General features: G+C 43.5%; 1 protein-coding gene across 2 annotated transcripts in view; it reads left to right on the plus strand.

Moving 5' to 3' along the window:
- The window catches only part of NTN4 (netrin 4), a 41,692-nt gene that overhangs the window by 19,478 nt on the left and 8,715 nt on the right, over nt 1-13,499 (plus strand). For both annotated transcript variants that reach the window (XM_014070297.2, XM_014070296.2), the window contains exons 4-5: nt 5,184-5,310; nt 11,347-11,535. In XM_014070297.2, the coding sequence (XP_013925772.2) occupies nt 5,184-5,310; nt 11,347-11,535 (316 nt within the window). The remainder of the gene's footprint in view (nt 1-5,183; nt 5,311-11,346; nt 11,536-13,499) is intronic.

Genomic DNA, 13,499 nt, shown 5'->3' on the forward strand with positions numbered 1-13,499 from the left:
CTGAGGTCAGTCTGGGTTAGCTGCTGCCAGAGTCTCCAATGGATGACTCTGCTTAACTGTTTAAAAAAGCCTCTAAAAAGTGCCCTCTACAGGAGAAGGCGAGAGAACCACGTGCCTCATCTACATAAGGAATTTTTCGGCTTTTAACCCTTGCTTAACTCTGCTCGAGTGATCATAAAGATAGACTAAATGAGGCACGTGGTTCTCCCGCCTCCTCCTGTAGAGGGCACTTTTTTAGAGGCTTTTTTAAACAGTTAAGCACTAAGCAGAGTCATCCACTGTGACTCTGGCAGCAACTACCTCAGCCTTTTTCCTTTTAATTTTTTTTCTTTTCATGATGACAGTGGTGAGGTTCTGCCTCCCCTGCCTCCCCTGCCTGCACGTCCCTGACCAGCAAATACCACCTCTGGCTGGCCCCAGAGTGGGGAGGGAATGGGGAATTGGGTTATTACTGAATCAATTCAGCAGGACTTCAAATCCAAATATTTTGAAATGGCATCAAAAGTTCTTGAAAAACTAAGGGCTGCGTGCATTTATGTGTCCCTTGGACCTCATTCCTTGTTTTAGATGGAACTTTTCTCCTGATTGACTGCTTTATTGAAACTGGTTATGCCATTCCTTAGTTCTGGAGGTTTTAGCACACCCGTGATTTTTTTTCCACAATCTTTTTCCAGTTCCTTGAATTATAAATATTCTTTTCCCTTTATCTATGCATGTGTACAATTTATGATTATAATAAAAGGTTGCCTGCTGGGAAGCAACTTCCCTGCCTGAGCTGCTGGAGGCAGATTAGTTCATCCCATTGTTCCAGGAGAAAGAGCCTATTTCAGATGCCAAAGTTTTGATCTTTTTTTGCTATACTGGATTGAATACTATGTTTTCCAGTTGCTGACTCTTCTTTCCTTCTCCCCATTATGGCCATTTGCAATGTCCCATGGTCATATAACATTTGCAACATTTTTGGCAATTTCCATCATTTATTTTTAGTTTCCAGCAAAAATATGTGTTGAGTAAAATTGATTTGTTTAATAACCACCACAAAAAATATGGAACAATCAGGTGTGGTTCAGGTGTGGTCATATGATGTCAAGAATTACTACCACAATGAGTTACAATTATAATTCCAGACTCAATTACAGTCATAAATCAAGGACTATTTGTATAATACCTTCAGTGTTATTAAAAATATAGTAAATAATATCAATGTCAAAGAACACCGGGTCCAAGAGAGAACCCTGAGATATCTCCCTCTGTGTAAACATAGATTTAGGTCCAGGCACTGGATATGGTTGTTCAAACACTATAACTCCACCTGGTAGTGGGACTCTCCATCCCACATTTTTCTGTTTATTAAGGAAGGAAGTTATGGTCAACTTTATCAAATGCTTCACTGAAGTCTTGGTACACCATATCCAAAGCATTTTTTGATCTATTAGTCAATTTGTCAAAAAAAAAACCACCCCAGTTTATTCTTCCACAAACCCATGTAGGCTTCTAGTAATTGCCCTGTTTCTTCTAAGCATTTGCAAACTTATAGATTATCTTTTTTAGAATTTTTCCAGATGTTAAGGTCAAGCTGTTTGGTCTGCAATTTCATGGATTTTCTTTGTTCCTTTTTTAAAAAAAAAACAGGAACAATGTTGGGTTTTTTTAACAGTCTTCTGGCATTTCCCCTGCACCCCAGAAGTTCTCAAAAATTACAGTTAGTGGTTCTGAAATCACATTTGCCATTTCTTTAGTATCTTGGGATGTAATCCTTCTAGCCCCAGCAACTTCATTAAAAGCACCATGTTATCTCATAACATCTTTGCTAATTTGATTGGTATTTGTCTTCTATCCCCCAAGGTGCATTTTCTGATAGATTGGACTGCTTTTTTTTCTTTTGGTTAAAGGGAGATGCAAAGAAGGAATTAAGCAGTTCAGTCTTCTCCCTATTATATCTAACTCTTGGCATCTTTTCCCACTAGCACTCTGATAATTTCCTTGTCTTTCTTCAAGTCCCACTCATATCTAATAAATCTTTTTAGGTCCTTTTTATAACTCATTACAAGCCTCAGTCTCAGAATTCTTAACCCTTCAGAAGGGCATTTTTAGCACCTGGTCATAGGGTTATTGAAATTACCTTTTAGTAATCTTTCAGATAATTAATTTTAAATATTTTAAAAGTTTTTTTAATAAACTACACTTATATACCCGTTCACAGTTTATGTAACATTTCATTGGTAATTGGGCATATAACATGTTGGTATTTAAATGTTATTTTTAATGAATTCTTTATCTCATGAAATCTTTCATTTGCAATTTTAATAGGATTTAGGATTACTTGTTCAACAGTAGAAATAGTAGAAAAGTTAATATCAAAACTGGAAAAGACATTTTTATTTAGAAAATATATTTCCATTTAAGCATTCTCACAATCACTGTAATTATACACTCAAAATAAAAATTAAAATGTAGTTAATCAAACCAGTTTCAAAGTGGCTGCAAGATAGGTCATACAGTACAAAAAACAATCCTTTATATTGTGATATTTATTGCTGTGACATTTTGCCTTTCATTCTCTTGAAAAAAGCGTAGTGCAAGATTGATAGTTTAAAACCATTTTCTAAGGATGGTTTTCTGTTATTCTTTTGATATTGTTTCAAAGGCTTTTACTTTTTCAGGATGCATTCCTATGACATCTATTAAAAACAAACCTCCCTGCACTTGTAAATTAAAACTCAAGACATCTTTCAATGCAATTAAGAACAATCAAGGGGGGAGAAGAGAAGGCATCTTAGTCTACAGCTGATTAGTCACTCCTTTCTTGATACAGTATATTAGGAACATAAGTCATGAAGGATTTTCTTTAAAAACAACAGGCAATTTGAAAAGAACTAATTGAATATATTAATTCAAGAACAAAAAGGCAATGGAAGGAAACATGCCCTAGCAACTGTCTTCATGTGTGAAAATCAGTCACTCGTTTATCTTACATAGGTCAACTTTTGTAACAGTGTTTGCCTTGTATAGCATAATAAATGACATTACGAGAGAACTGTCAAGCTAAGAAGAAAAGCAGTCTGTGAGTGAAGTGAAAGGGAAAGGCCTAGTGACAGAATGAAAAATAGTGTGTGTGTAAAAGGATTCTGGTTAAATGCTTGTGTTGATTCACAAAATAATGAAACAGCCTGGGAAATGTGTCTGTTTGGCAATTCCTTATAACATTTTCAAATGGAATTATTTAGATCAGTGTTAATCCAGTATCCTCTAGAAATGTTGGTATGCAACTCGTAACTGACATGCTTTTTATGAATATGGTATTAATTATGATGCACTATATGGGATGTTCCATTTTCCATATCACTAAGCAGGAACAATGTGATCTTTCATATTTACCAAAGGAAATGTCTATGGAGGTTCTCAGTCATCCAAGACATGGTTGTCCCAAAGGTGCTTTTTCAAGAGGCAACTGGACTTTCTGGTTTTTCTTTGAAGACATTTTGCTTTTCACCCAAGAAGCTTCTTCAGCTGGACTTTCTGGTTTTTGAATGAGAAGCAAAACATGTTCAAAGAAAAACCAGAAAGTCCAGTTGCCTCTTGAAAAAGCACATTTGGGACTACCAAAGGAAATGTTTGCATTCCAAAACTAACTACAGATCTTAGTTGGCAAGAATGCAAAATACATGTGTATATAAGAATTAGGGGCTTGAATTCTCTGCAGAAAGACATTGTTTGTTGAAGCTGGAAGGAAACCTATTGTTATGAATGCCTCCCTTGAATTCTAGTTCCATTCCACTATATAGGACACTGGCTTCAATATGTACATCCTATCATCAATGTAAATAGGTGCATTGATAAATCAAATACAACGGAATATCTTGTTTGACTCTCCTAAATCATATAGTTGACATGTGGGTATAATAACATTGAAGTATTAAGTCCATTAAGTCTACTCTGCTATTATGTACAGTACCTTGTCATAATATTCTAAACAAGATTGAATAATGTTGCACTGCAGCATCGTAAGAATATTTTATAATATGGTTTTCATAAATGTCCTTCCAATACCGTAAATACGCGCTCACCACAATCAGGCCTTCTTAAGAATATCTTGAAGGATGCAGAATAATCTTGAGAAATACGTATTTTCTAAATAAAATATCTTTGTCTGCAATACTTTTCCTAGTCCTCCACAGATTGCATTTTCATCTTTTAGCTTGACTCTACAACACATATCATACATGAAGTGTGTAAAGCAGATGGCCACTCTTTTTTACTACTTTGGAGCCAAAATAAAATGAAGTTACAAAGTACTAAGAAAAATAATATAAAAAGGAACAGGCAAGTATTTTAATGGAAGACCAATTACAATGGGTATCATTTTATATAAACTAATATGTTTAATGTATGTATATCTTATTTTTAAACAGAATTAAATAGGAATCAGTCATTCCAAGATTATTCAAGAAATGCAACGGTATCATTTATTTTCTACAGAGTGTGTTTGTGATGCTTAAGCGGTACTTTATTTCAGAAAAATGAATTTCATTTTTGGCAGCATTTTTAAAGTATTATTGCTTCGATGTTGAGAAAGTTGTGCAGTGTAATAAATATGTAATGGAAGATTGGAATATGAATAATAGTATCACTGCAACCTTGTCTTCCTTTTCCAATTATATGTTTTCCATTCCTTATAATTTACTTTCTGCATGAGCTGTAGCAGCCTCTCCCTATTCTCAGTTTCCCAGTATCTACGTATATATTTGCTTAATTCTAAAAAAAAACAAAACAACCATACAACCCATTGGTTGTGTAGGAAACAGCATTAAGAATATCAAATCCTCTTACAACTAGAAGGTGTTACATGCAATGAAATTCATGGTAGGGAAGTGTGCTGATTATCTATTGGATGAGCTTGGAGTCATCAGTTTTCAAAAGGGAATTATTTTAGTTACAAAGGGATATTCTATTGCCTTAGAGTAGCACAGTGTTTCTCAACCTTGGCAACTTGAAGATGTCCGGACTTCAACTCCCAGAATTCCCCAGCCAGCATTCGCTGGCTGGGGAATTCTGGGAGTCTTCAAGTTGCCAAGGTTGAGAAACACTGGAGTAGCACATACTCTAAAATTGTGTAATGGTGATATCTGAATGTTGAAATCTGTACACATGCCATTGCAGACATGGTTGTTTTCAATTGCTAGGTCCATGGGAGATGCATTTGTAAACATAATACTGCAGGAACTCATTGTCAACATTGTGCCCCTCTTTACAATGACCAACCCTGGCTTGCTGCAAATGGCCAAACAGGAGCTCCAAATGTCTGCAAATGTAAGTATGAGACCAAAGTAATGAAATCATTTATAGACTATTGAGTAAAAACAAAATGTTGCAAATGATGGGGTAAAATAGTTCAAGACAAAACTAAAACTACCATCTGCATCCTTTTAAATAATTTCTCAGTTTACAAAAATAAGAACAGACATTTACTGAGAAAGTATTGTTTGAAGATTCCCGGAACTGGTAGCCTTGATATCATGGACTACAACTCTCCTAATCTCAAATGGACCATGGTAGCTGAGAATTTAGAATCATCATGCTATAGATTATATTATTTGGAAATGACTATAGGTCATCTAATTCCACTTTTTCCTCAGTGATGGGATCCTGTTTCAAAATCTTGAAAGAAAGCCCATAGGTTTAAAAAACATTCCAGTCCTTGCTAGATTATTTAGTACATACTGTATGGAGAGCATCATATTGAAGAAAGTTGTATTGTTTAGTCTACTGAAAAGTCAAGGAACTGTTACTTATATTTTCCCATAGCATTTAAATAAAATGTTCTGAATTAAAATCAAAAGATTTGCAGCCTTCATCTAAAATATAAAAAGTACCTAGATGTTGAATACTAGCGCGGGAAATACAAGCGCGGGAATAAGGACTCCCTTTCTGATTGGTTCCCGGGCGGAGCCGGTTCAATCCTCGCCCTGATAGGTCGAGCTACTCGACGCCCCATTGGCTCCTCGTTCAAACCCGGGGGTATAAATGTTTGGCGCGAACCACGCCACGTTGAATCGTAGTTACTCTGTTCACAATAAAGGTTGCTGTTTTGCATACCCGCTTGTCGCGTCCTTCCCTTCGCTCCAAGATGCAAAACTGGCGACGAGGGTGGGATTCCGATTCCCGCGACCACGGAGAAGAACAAGCCAGCTGCCACCGCGTCTGAACCAGCGCGAACGCTATCCTCAGGCTGAGAACTCCGGCAGCGAACGCAAAATTTTCTCCGCCTTCTCCCTCCCCCTCTCTGGCTCCACACCACGATGGCATCATCGCTTCCTCCTTTTGCGCCATTCGGAGCCGCCGGAGAATCATGGGACGGCTTCATGGAGCGTTTCGAGTGCTACTTAATCGCATCGAAGAACCAGGCACAGACCGACGAGGAGAAATGCAGCTTCTTCTTGTCCTGCTGTGAGCCTTCCATGTTCGCCTCTGCGAGAGCCCTGGCCGCCCCGAGGCCAGCCTACAAACTTGGGTGGGACGAGCTGATGTCCAGGCTGAGGAACCACTACGCTCCCTCACCCTCTCTGATCGCGCGCCGCTTCACCTTCCGCCGCCGAGTGCAAAAGCCCAACGAATCCATCAGCCAGTTTCTAGAGGCTTTGCGCACAGTGGCCGGCCAGTGCGATTTTGCAGACCTGGAGGAGAACCTCGTGGAGCAGTTTGTATGCGGGGTCCGCGACGTGCATTTGCGCAGCCGCATGCTCCGGAATCACAAAATTACCTTGATGCAAGCCGTGGAGACCGCGCGAGCCGCGGAGCTCTCCGAACAATCCACGGCCGACATTGAACGCCTCCAGCTGAAAACCCCCGCGCAAAACGCCGCGGGGCCTTCCACCCAGACGAACCTCGTCGACGACCTCTCTCCTGCTGAAGACGAGGAGGAGGAAACCGTCGGACAAATGAGGACGCAGCCGAAGCGGAGGCCACACCAGCAACCACCGACACCCGCTCAGCCAGCCTCAAACGCACCTTGCCGCGGATGCGGCGGCCGCCACAGCCGCGCATCCTGCCCGTTCCGTTCCGCCGTCTGCCGCCGCTGCCGAGGAGAAGGACACCTCGCCAGGGTCTGCCGGGCTCTCGTGCCAGCCCCATCGTTTATGCAGCCCAGCGACCAGCGCCAGGCACCGCAACGCCGCCAACAGCCACGTCCTGCGAGGCGAGCTGAGGACTGCCACTCAACCTACCAGCCCTCCAGCGCCGACTGCGTGGTCTACCAGGCGTCCCACGTTCCCGCCGGCGATCGCAAAATCAGCACCGCCGTCCGACTCGAAGGTCAGCTTTGTCGAATGGAGGTGGACTCCGGGTCTTCCCGTTCTCTCCTATCTTGGGCCTTGTTTTCCCGCCTTTGTCCCGGGGTTCCCCAGAGCAAATTGCGCCCCGTCGGGGTCTCCCTCCTAGACTACCAGGGAAATGGGATTCCCACGGCAGGAATATTCCACATCCGGGTGGAATACGGAGACTTTAAGGGGAAACTCCCAGTTCTAATCGTCAGGAACGATCTGCCCGCTCTCCTTGGGTTGGATTGGTTTCCCGCCTTGGGCCTCACCATAGAGGGGGTGCACAGGGTAGTCCCCCTCACCGTAGATAGCGTTCTAGATGAGTTCGCAGATGTGTTCGATGGGAAATTGGGCTGTTATAAGGGCACCCCCATTTCCCTCTGCCTCGATCCCCAGGTCGCTCCCATTAGGCTGAAGGCACGCAGGGTCCCCTTCGCATTGAGAGCAAAGGTAGACGCTGAACTTGATAAGCTTATAGAGCAGGGGGTAATCGAGCCCGTAGATCACGCCCGTTGGGAAACCCCCATAGTCCTCCCGGTCAAACCCGACGGATCGGTGAGAATATGTGCCGACTATAAGTCGACCATCAATTTGGCCCTGCAGGCAAATCCATATCCGGTTCCCGTAGTGCAACACCTACTCCACTCCTTAGGACAGGGCCGCATTTTCGCTAAGCTAGATATGGCACAGGCCTACCAGCAGCTTCCCGTAGACGACGATGCGGCTACAGCCCAGACCATCGTCACCCACCGTGGGGCCTTCCGTTGCCGCCGCCTCCAATTCGGCGTTTCGGTTGCCCCGGGGATTTTTCAGAGCCTCATGGAGCGGTTGCTCCACGGGCTCCCAGGCGTCGTTCCCTACTTCGACGACGTCCTGGTCGCAGCCCCCAGCCACTCGGAACTCCTGAAAACACTGCGGGAGGTTCTCACACGTTTTAGGGAGGCAGGACTGAAACTAAAGCGCAGCAAATGCGAAATTGCTGTTCCCCAAGTAGAATTCTTGGGGTTCCTCATTGATGCCCAAGGCATCCACCCCACTCCTTCCAAAGTCGCCGCCATCAAAAACGCACCCGCACCCACCTCTAGGGCGGAATTGCAGGCGTTCCTGGGGCTTTTAAACTTCTACGCCCCTTTTATTCACCACAAGGCGTCGCTAGCTGAGCCGCTACACCGACTGCTTGACCGGTCAGCGGCCTGGCAATGGGGTAGCCGTGAAGCGCACGCGTTCGCGGCTATAAAAGACATTTTGACCTCGTCGGCAGTCCTAATTCAATACAGCGATAGGATGCCCCTAGTTCTGACTTGCGACGCCTCTCCCTATGGTATAGGGGCGGTCCTGAGCCATGCCCTCCCGAACGGCTCAGAGGCCCCCATAGCTTTCTATTCCCGGACACTCTCCTCCACGGAGCGGAACTACAGCCAAATCGATAAAGAAGCCCTGGCTGCAGTGTCCGGCATTAAGCGGTTCCATGACTACCTCTATGGTAGGAATTTCACCCTTGTCACGGATCACAAGCCGCTCCTGGGGCTACTGGCAGGCGACAAGCCAACCCCCCCCCATTTTGTCTCCCCGCATGACACGCTGGACGGAGTTCCTAACGGCGTATTCGTATACGCTGTTATACCGTCCGGGTAAGCAGCTAGGGCACGCAGACGCCCTGAGCCGTTGCCCCTTGCCAGAGACGGACACAGCCCACGTGCCCGCGCTCTCTATTTTGTCCATAGCCGAATCCGACCTCCCAGTCTCCGCCGCGGACGTCGCAGCTTGCACAAAGGCTGACCCCGTCCTATCCCAAGTAGCTTCATGGGTTTTGAGGGGTTGGCCCGCGGAAAAGGTAGCGGAAGAATTCCGACCATTTAAAGCACGACAAGCCGAACTCGCCCTTCACGGGGGTTGTCTTGTCTGGGGGGATAGGGTAGTGATTCCCACAGCTCTGCGGGCACGAATCCTGCCCGCACTCCACAAAAACCACCCAGGCAAAGCGCGAATGAAAGCCTTAGCCCGTAGCTATGTGTGGTGGCCCTTGCTAGATTCGGAAATTGCAGACTACGTAGGCCGATGCAGGATTTGCCAAAACTCCAGGCCGAATCCCCCCACAGCCGCCCCTCGTGAGTGGGAAATCCCTAGAGGCCCATGGTCCCGTTTACACATTGACTTTGCAGGCCCCTTCCACGGCCGAAACTTCATGATAGTAGTAGATGCTTACTCCAAGTGGGTGGAGCTGGTAATCATGACCTCCACCACAGCAGAGAGTACAGTGAGGGCCCTGCGTAAGATGTTCGCCACACATGGGTTACCGGATGTGATAGTCTCGGACAATGGGCCCCAGTTTACCTCCACCACGTTCCAAGAATTCCTGGCCGAACAAGGAATCAGACACGCAGCCACAGCCCCTTATCACCCAGCTAGCAACGGCCGGGCGGAGCGCGCAGTTCGCTCTGCCAAAGAAGCTTTGGGCCGCATGGACCAGGGCGACTGGCAAGAAAGAGTGGCGGCTTACCTCTTGAGCCAGCACTCCATTCCCTGCCCAACGACTAATAAAAGTCCCGCGGAGCTCTTGATGGGTAGGAGATTGCGAACCCCCCTAGACAGGCTCCATCCACTTTACGCAGGGGATCTGCCGAGCAACCTGGGGGCCCTCCCTTCCCACGCGTTTAAGTTAGGGGATCCTGTATGGGCCCGCTCCTTTTCTGGGGATCCACGGTGGGTTCCCGCAACCATCACAGCCCTGACTGGCCCCTGTTCCTTCAGGGTCGGCCTGGCCGACGGAACACAATGGAGGCGCCACGTGGACCAGTTAAGGCGACGCCTCCCCGCGGAAACAGACGGCCCGAACCTCTCAGACACCCGCTCTCAGCATGAGCCACCCTCGATGACTTTCCCCCCAACGGACCGCCTCCACCCGGGGAACAGGGGACAAGCCGATACGAACTTTGCGGACAGACACGCCTCACCCGGCTACTCCTTTCCTCGAAGCCCTTATCGAGACTCTGAACCTACACCCCAACCAGACTGCACGGGGCCACTGTCGGACGCTCCTGTTGCCACGGAGACGCCACCCCGGGCAAACGGGCATCGGGCACCGGGCCCGGGGCCAGCGCCATCCCTTGGGACCGCGGCGCAGATTCACCGCCCCACCACGGACACACCTCCGCCGGCGGTTTCCCCCCCGACGATAACCGCCGGGGAGCCACGAAGGTCGGGACGGGAACGTCACCGTCCCACCTACTTGAAAGACTATGTTTGCCCTTCCTAAGGAACTCTTTGACTAGGGGGGGAGGGGTGTTGAATACTAGCGCGGGAAATACAAGCGCGGGAATAAGGACTCCCTTTCTGATTGGTTCCCGGGCGGAGCCGGTTCAATCCTCGCCCTGATAGGTCGAGCTACTCGACGCCCCATTGGCTCCTCGTTCAAACCCGGGGGTATAAATGTTTGGCGCGAACCACGCCACGTTGAATCGTAGTTACTCTGTTCACAATAAAGGTTGCTGTTTTGCATACCCGCTTGTCGCGTCCTTCCCTTCGCTCCAAGATGCAAAACTAGACATAAACAGTTTACAGTGATCCTAAATGTATGCCAAGAAAAACTGATCTGAAATTTGATTAAATGTAACATTTAATCAAATTACCCAATCTAACTGTTACATTATCTCTACGAGATAATAAATAACTGTTACATTATCTCTATGAGATAAGAGCGAGGCTCATTTTGAATTTTTATTGTATTTTCTTGCTTTTACAGTATTTTATTGGAAACATTATTTACATAAAAATTATGCACGTCTATTCATCTATTCATTTATCCATCCAAATAAAATGAGCAATTTTCCATTTGACAAGCTATACAATATACTAGAAAAACTAGACAGTAATACAATCTGCTCATTTTACGAACCCATATATTCTAATATCATTTGCTTTCAATATTTACAGTTTCCATGCTGCTACCTTTTTTTTTTTTTTTTTTACAAAAGAGCAAAATCCTGATTTTCTTTCTCCTCCACCCTCCTTAATCTTTGGTATGTTTCAGCTTGTAAATGCAATGGGCACTCTGACACTTGTCACTTTGATATGGACACATGGCTGGCATCAGGGAACCAAAGTGGGGGCATTTGTGACAACTGTCAACATAATACTGAAGGACAGCACTGTGAACGTTGCAAGCCAGGCTTTTATCGAGATCTTAGAAAGCCTTTTTCTGCTCCTGACACCTGCAAATGTAAGCCAATTCTAATTTTACAAGTTTCCAACATTGGGTGATTTTTTAAATTAATATGTTAGGGTTTTTAACCTTAGGCTTCTTTTATGTATGCATATCTGACAGATGTATTCTAGTATATACTTTGCATTTAAAAATAACAATAAAATTTTTACAACTAGGAAGTACTGCAGAAGAAACAGTTCTTTTCTTGTTACAGTTTAAGAAGGAATTTAAAATATACTTATCTTACAAGTTATTTAATACCAATATTAAAGGTTCTCTAAATAAATACTGCACACAATATCCATGCAACATAAAGTTGGAACAAGGGAACCTGAGTTTTAATTCAATCTCAACTACATTTCTGCTCAACCATGAATTTTATCAGCCTCAACCTAGGCAAATAGAGTGGTCAGAATTTATATAATGTAAAGCTTCCATTAAGAAGGATTGTACGATATGCATGAAGATATGCCAATTACCTCCCTGCGACCAATAAGATCTCATAGATTAGGCCTCCTCCGTATTCCATCGGCCAGCCAGTGCCGGCTGGCAACTACAAGGAGGAGGGCCTTCTCAGTAGTAGCCCCGACCCTTTGGAACGAGCTCCCCGTGGAGATTCGTACCCTCTCCACCGTCCAGGCCTTCCGCACAGCCCTTAAGAACTGGCTAGCCCGTCAGGCCTGGGGACAAGGATAGGCGCCCCTCCCGAATGATGAATGTATGTTGCTTGCTATTTTATTATATGTCTCTATGTCAATGTTTGTATTCCCCCTCCCTGATTTTATGTGAGCCGCCCTGAGTCCCCTCAGGGAAAAGGGCGGCCTACAAATATTAATAAAATCTACAAAAATCTACAAAAAAGATGATGAACTGTGCAGTGCTTTGGATTCAGTTTAGAAGAGCAGTTTAGGAATATAGAGTATAGTGAACACAACTTCTATCTATAATGCATTGAACAGGCTTTGTTTGATTCCTTAAAGTAGCTACACAATCCTGACAAATTACACATATCCTTTAATGAATTGCAAATAGATGCTTTATTTACATCCCTATATGCTCCAAAAGTATTTTTTTTTCAATTTAAACATATAGCATTACCCAGACCTCATATTTATAATATTATTGTTCCATTAGAATTAGTTAGTTAACTAACCAAAGTTTTCATGCAGAATTCTAAAAGTGACTAAAAATGCTAGCCCATGCTTAATCTTTAATTTAAGAATTAGTAGCAGGTAAAAATAATCAAACTCCGCAGCAAGAGTAAACAACTAGAATGAAACAGTTTCAAAATATTATCAACATTTAAAGATATACAGGTAAAATTATTAGTGAATATCTTAATCACATAATGAAAATTAGTAACAATGGGCAATATTTTTTTTCCACACTTCATTCTTAAAAACACAACAAAACAGCAATGAACACTTTTTTAAAAAGTGGGGATTGCATTTGTAAATGTAGATGTTTTTCCTAAAAGTCAGTAAACACAAGCAAGAATACAAAATAATTATATACGTCAGTCACAATCTGAGTTTCCAATTAAGTAGATATATAATTACAGATTCTCGTAGTATTTAGCTCTTTATATCTTTTTTATAAATTTTGCCAAATGTAATTCATACAGCTAATAAAAAGGTACCATTTGACATTTGTTATACAGTTACTTTCCATGTTAATAAAGTGGTAAACAAATAATATAAAAACCCTCAACTATAGACATTAAACATTAAAATGAATGTGATCTTTTCAAAATATTAGGAGCACCAGAGTTTGTACAGTGATGCCAAAAAAAGATCTAAATAATAATATGTAATATTATGGCCAAATCAGACATGATGGAATCAGACACCTTTAAACCATGAAGTTCTAGTTAACAGAAACAGAGAAACCAATGTAATGAGCAGAGATATTAGAGGAATGGGAAGTAAAATGTTTATCTACACACTGGTCTTTTCTTCAAATGTTTATTTCTAGTATTA

The sequence above is a fragment of the Thamnophis sirtalis genome, unplaced genomic scaffold (assembly GCF_051295495.1).
Source record: "Thamnophis sirtalis isolate CommonGarterSnake01/CBP01778 unplaced genomic scaffold, rThaSir2_p1.2 scaffold_9, whole genome shotgun sequence".
Lineage (NCBI taxonomy): Eukaryota > Metazoa > Chordata > Lepidosauria > Squamata > Natricidae > Thamnophis > Thamnophis sirtalis.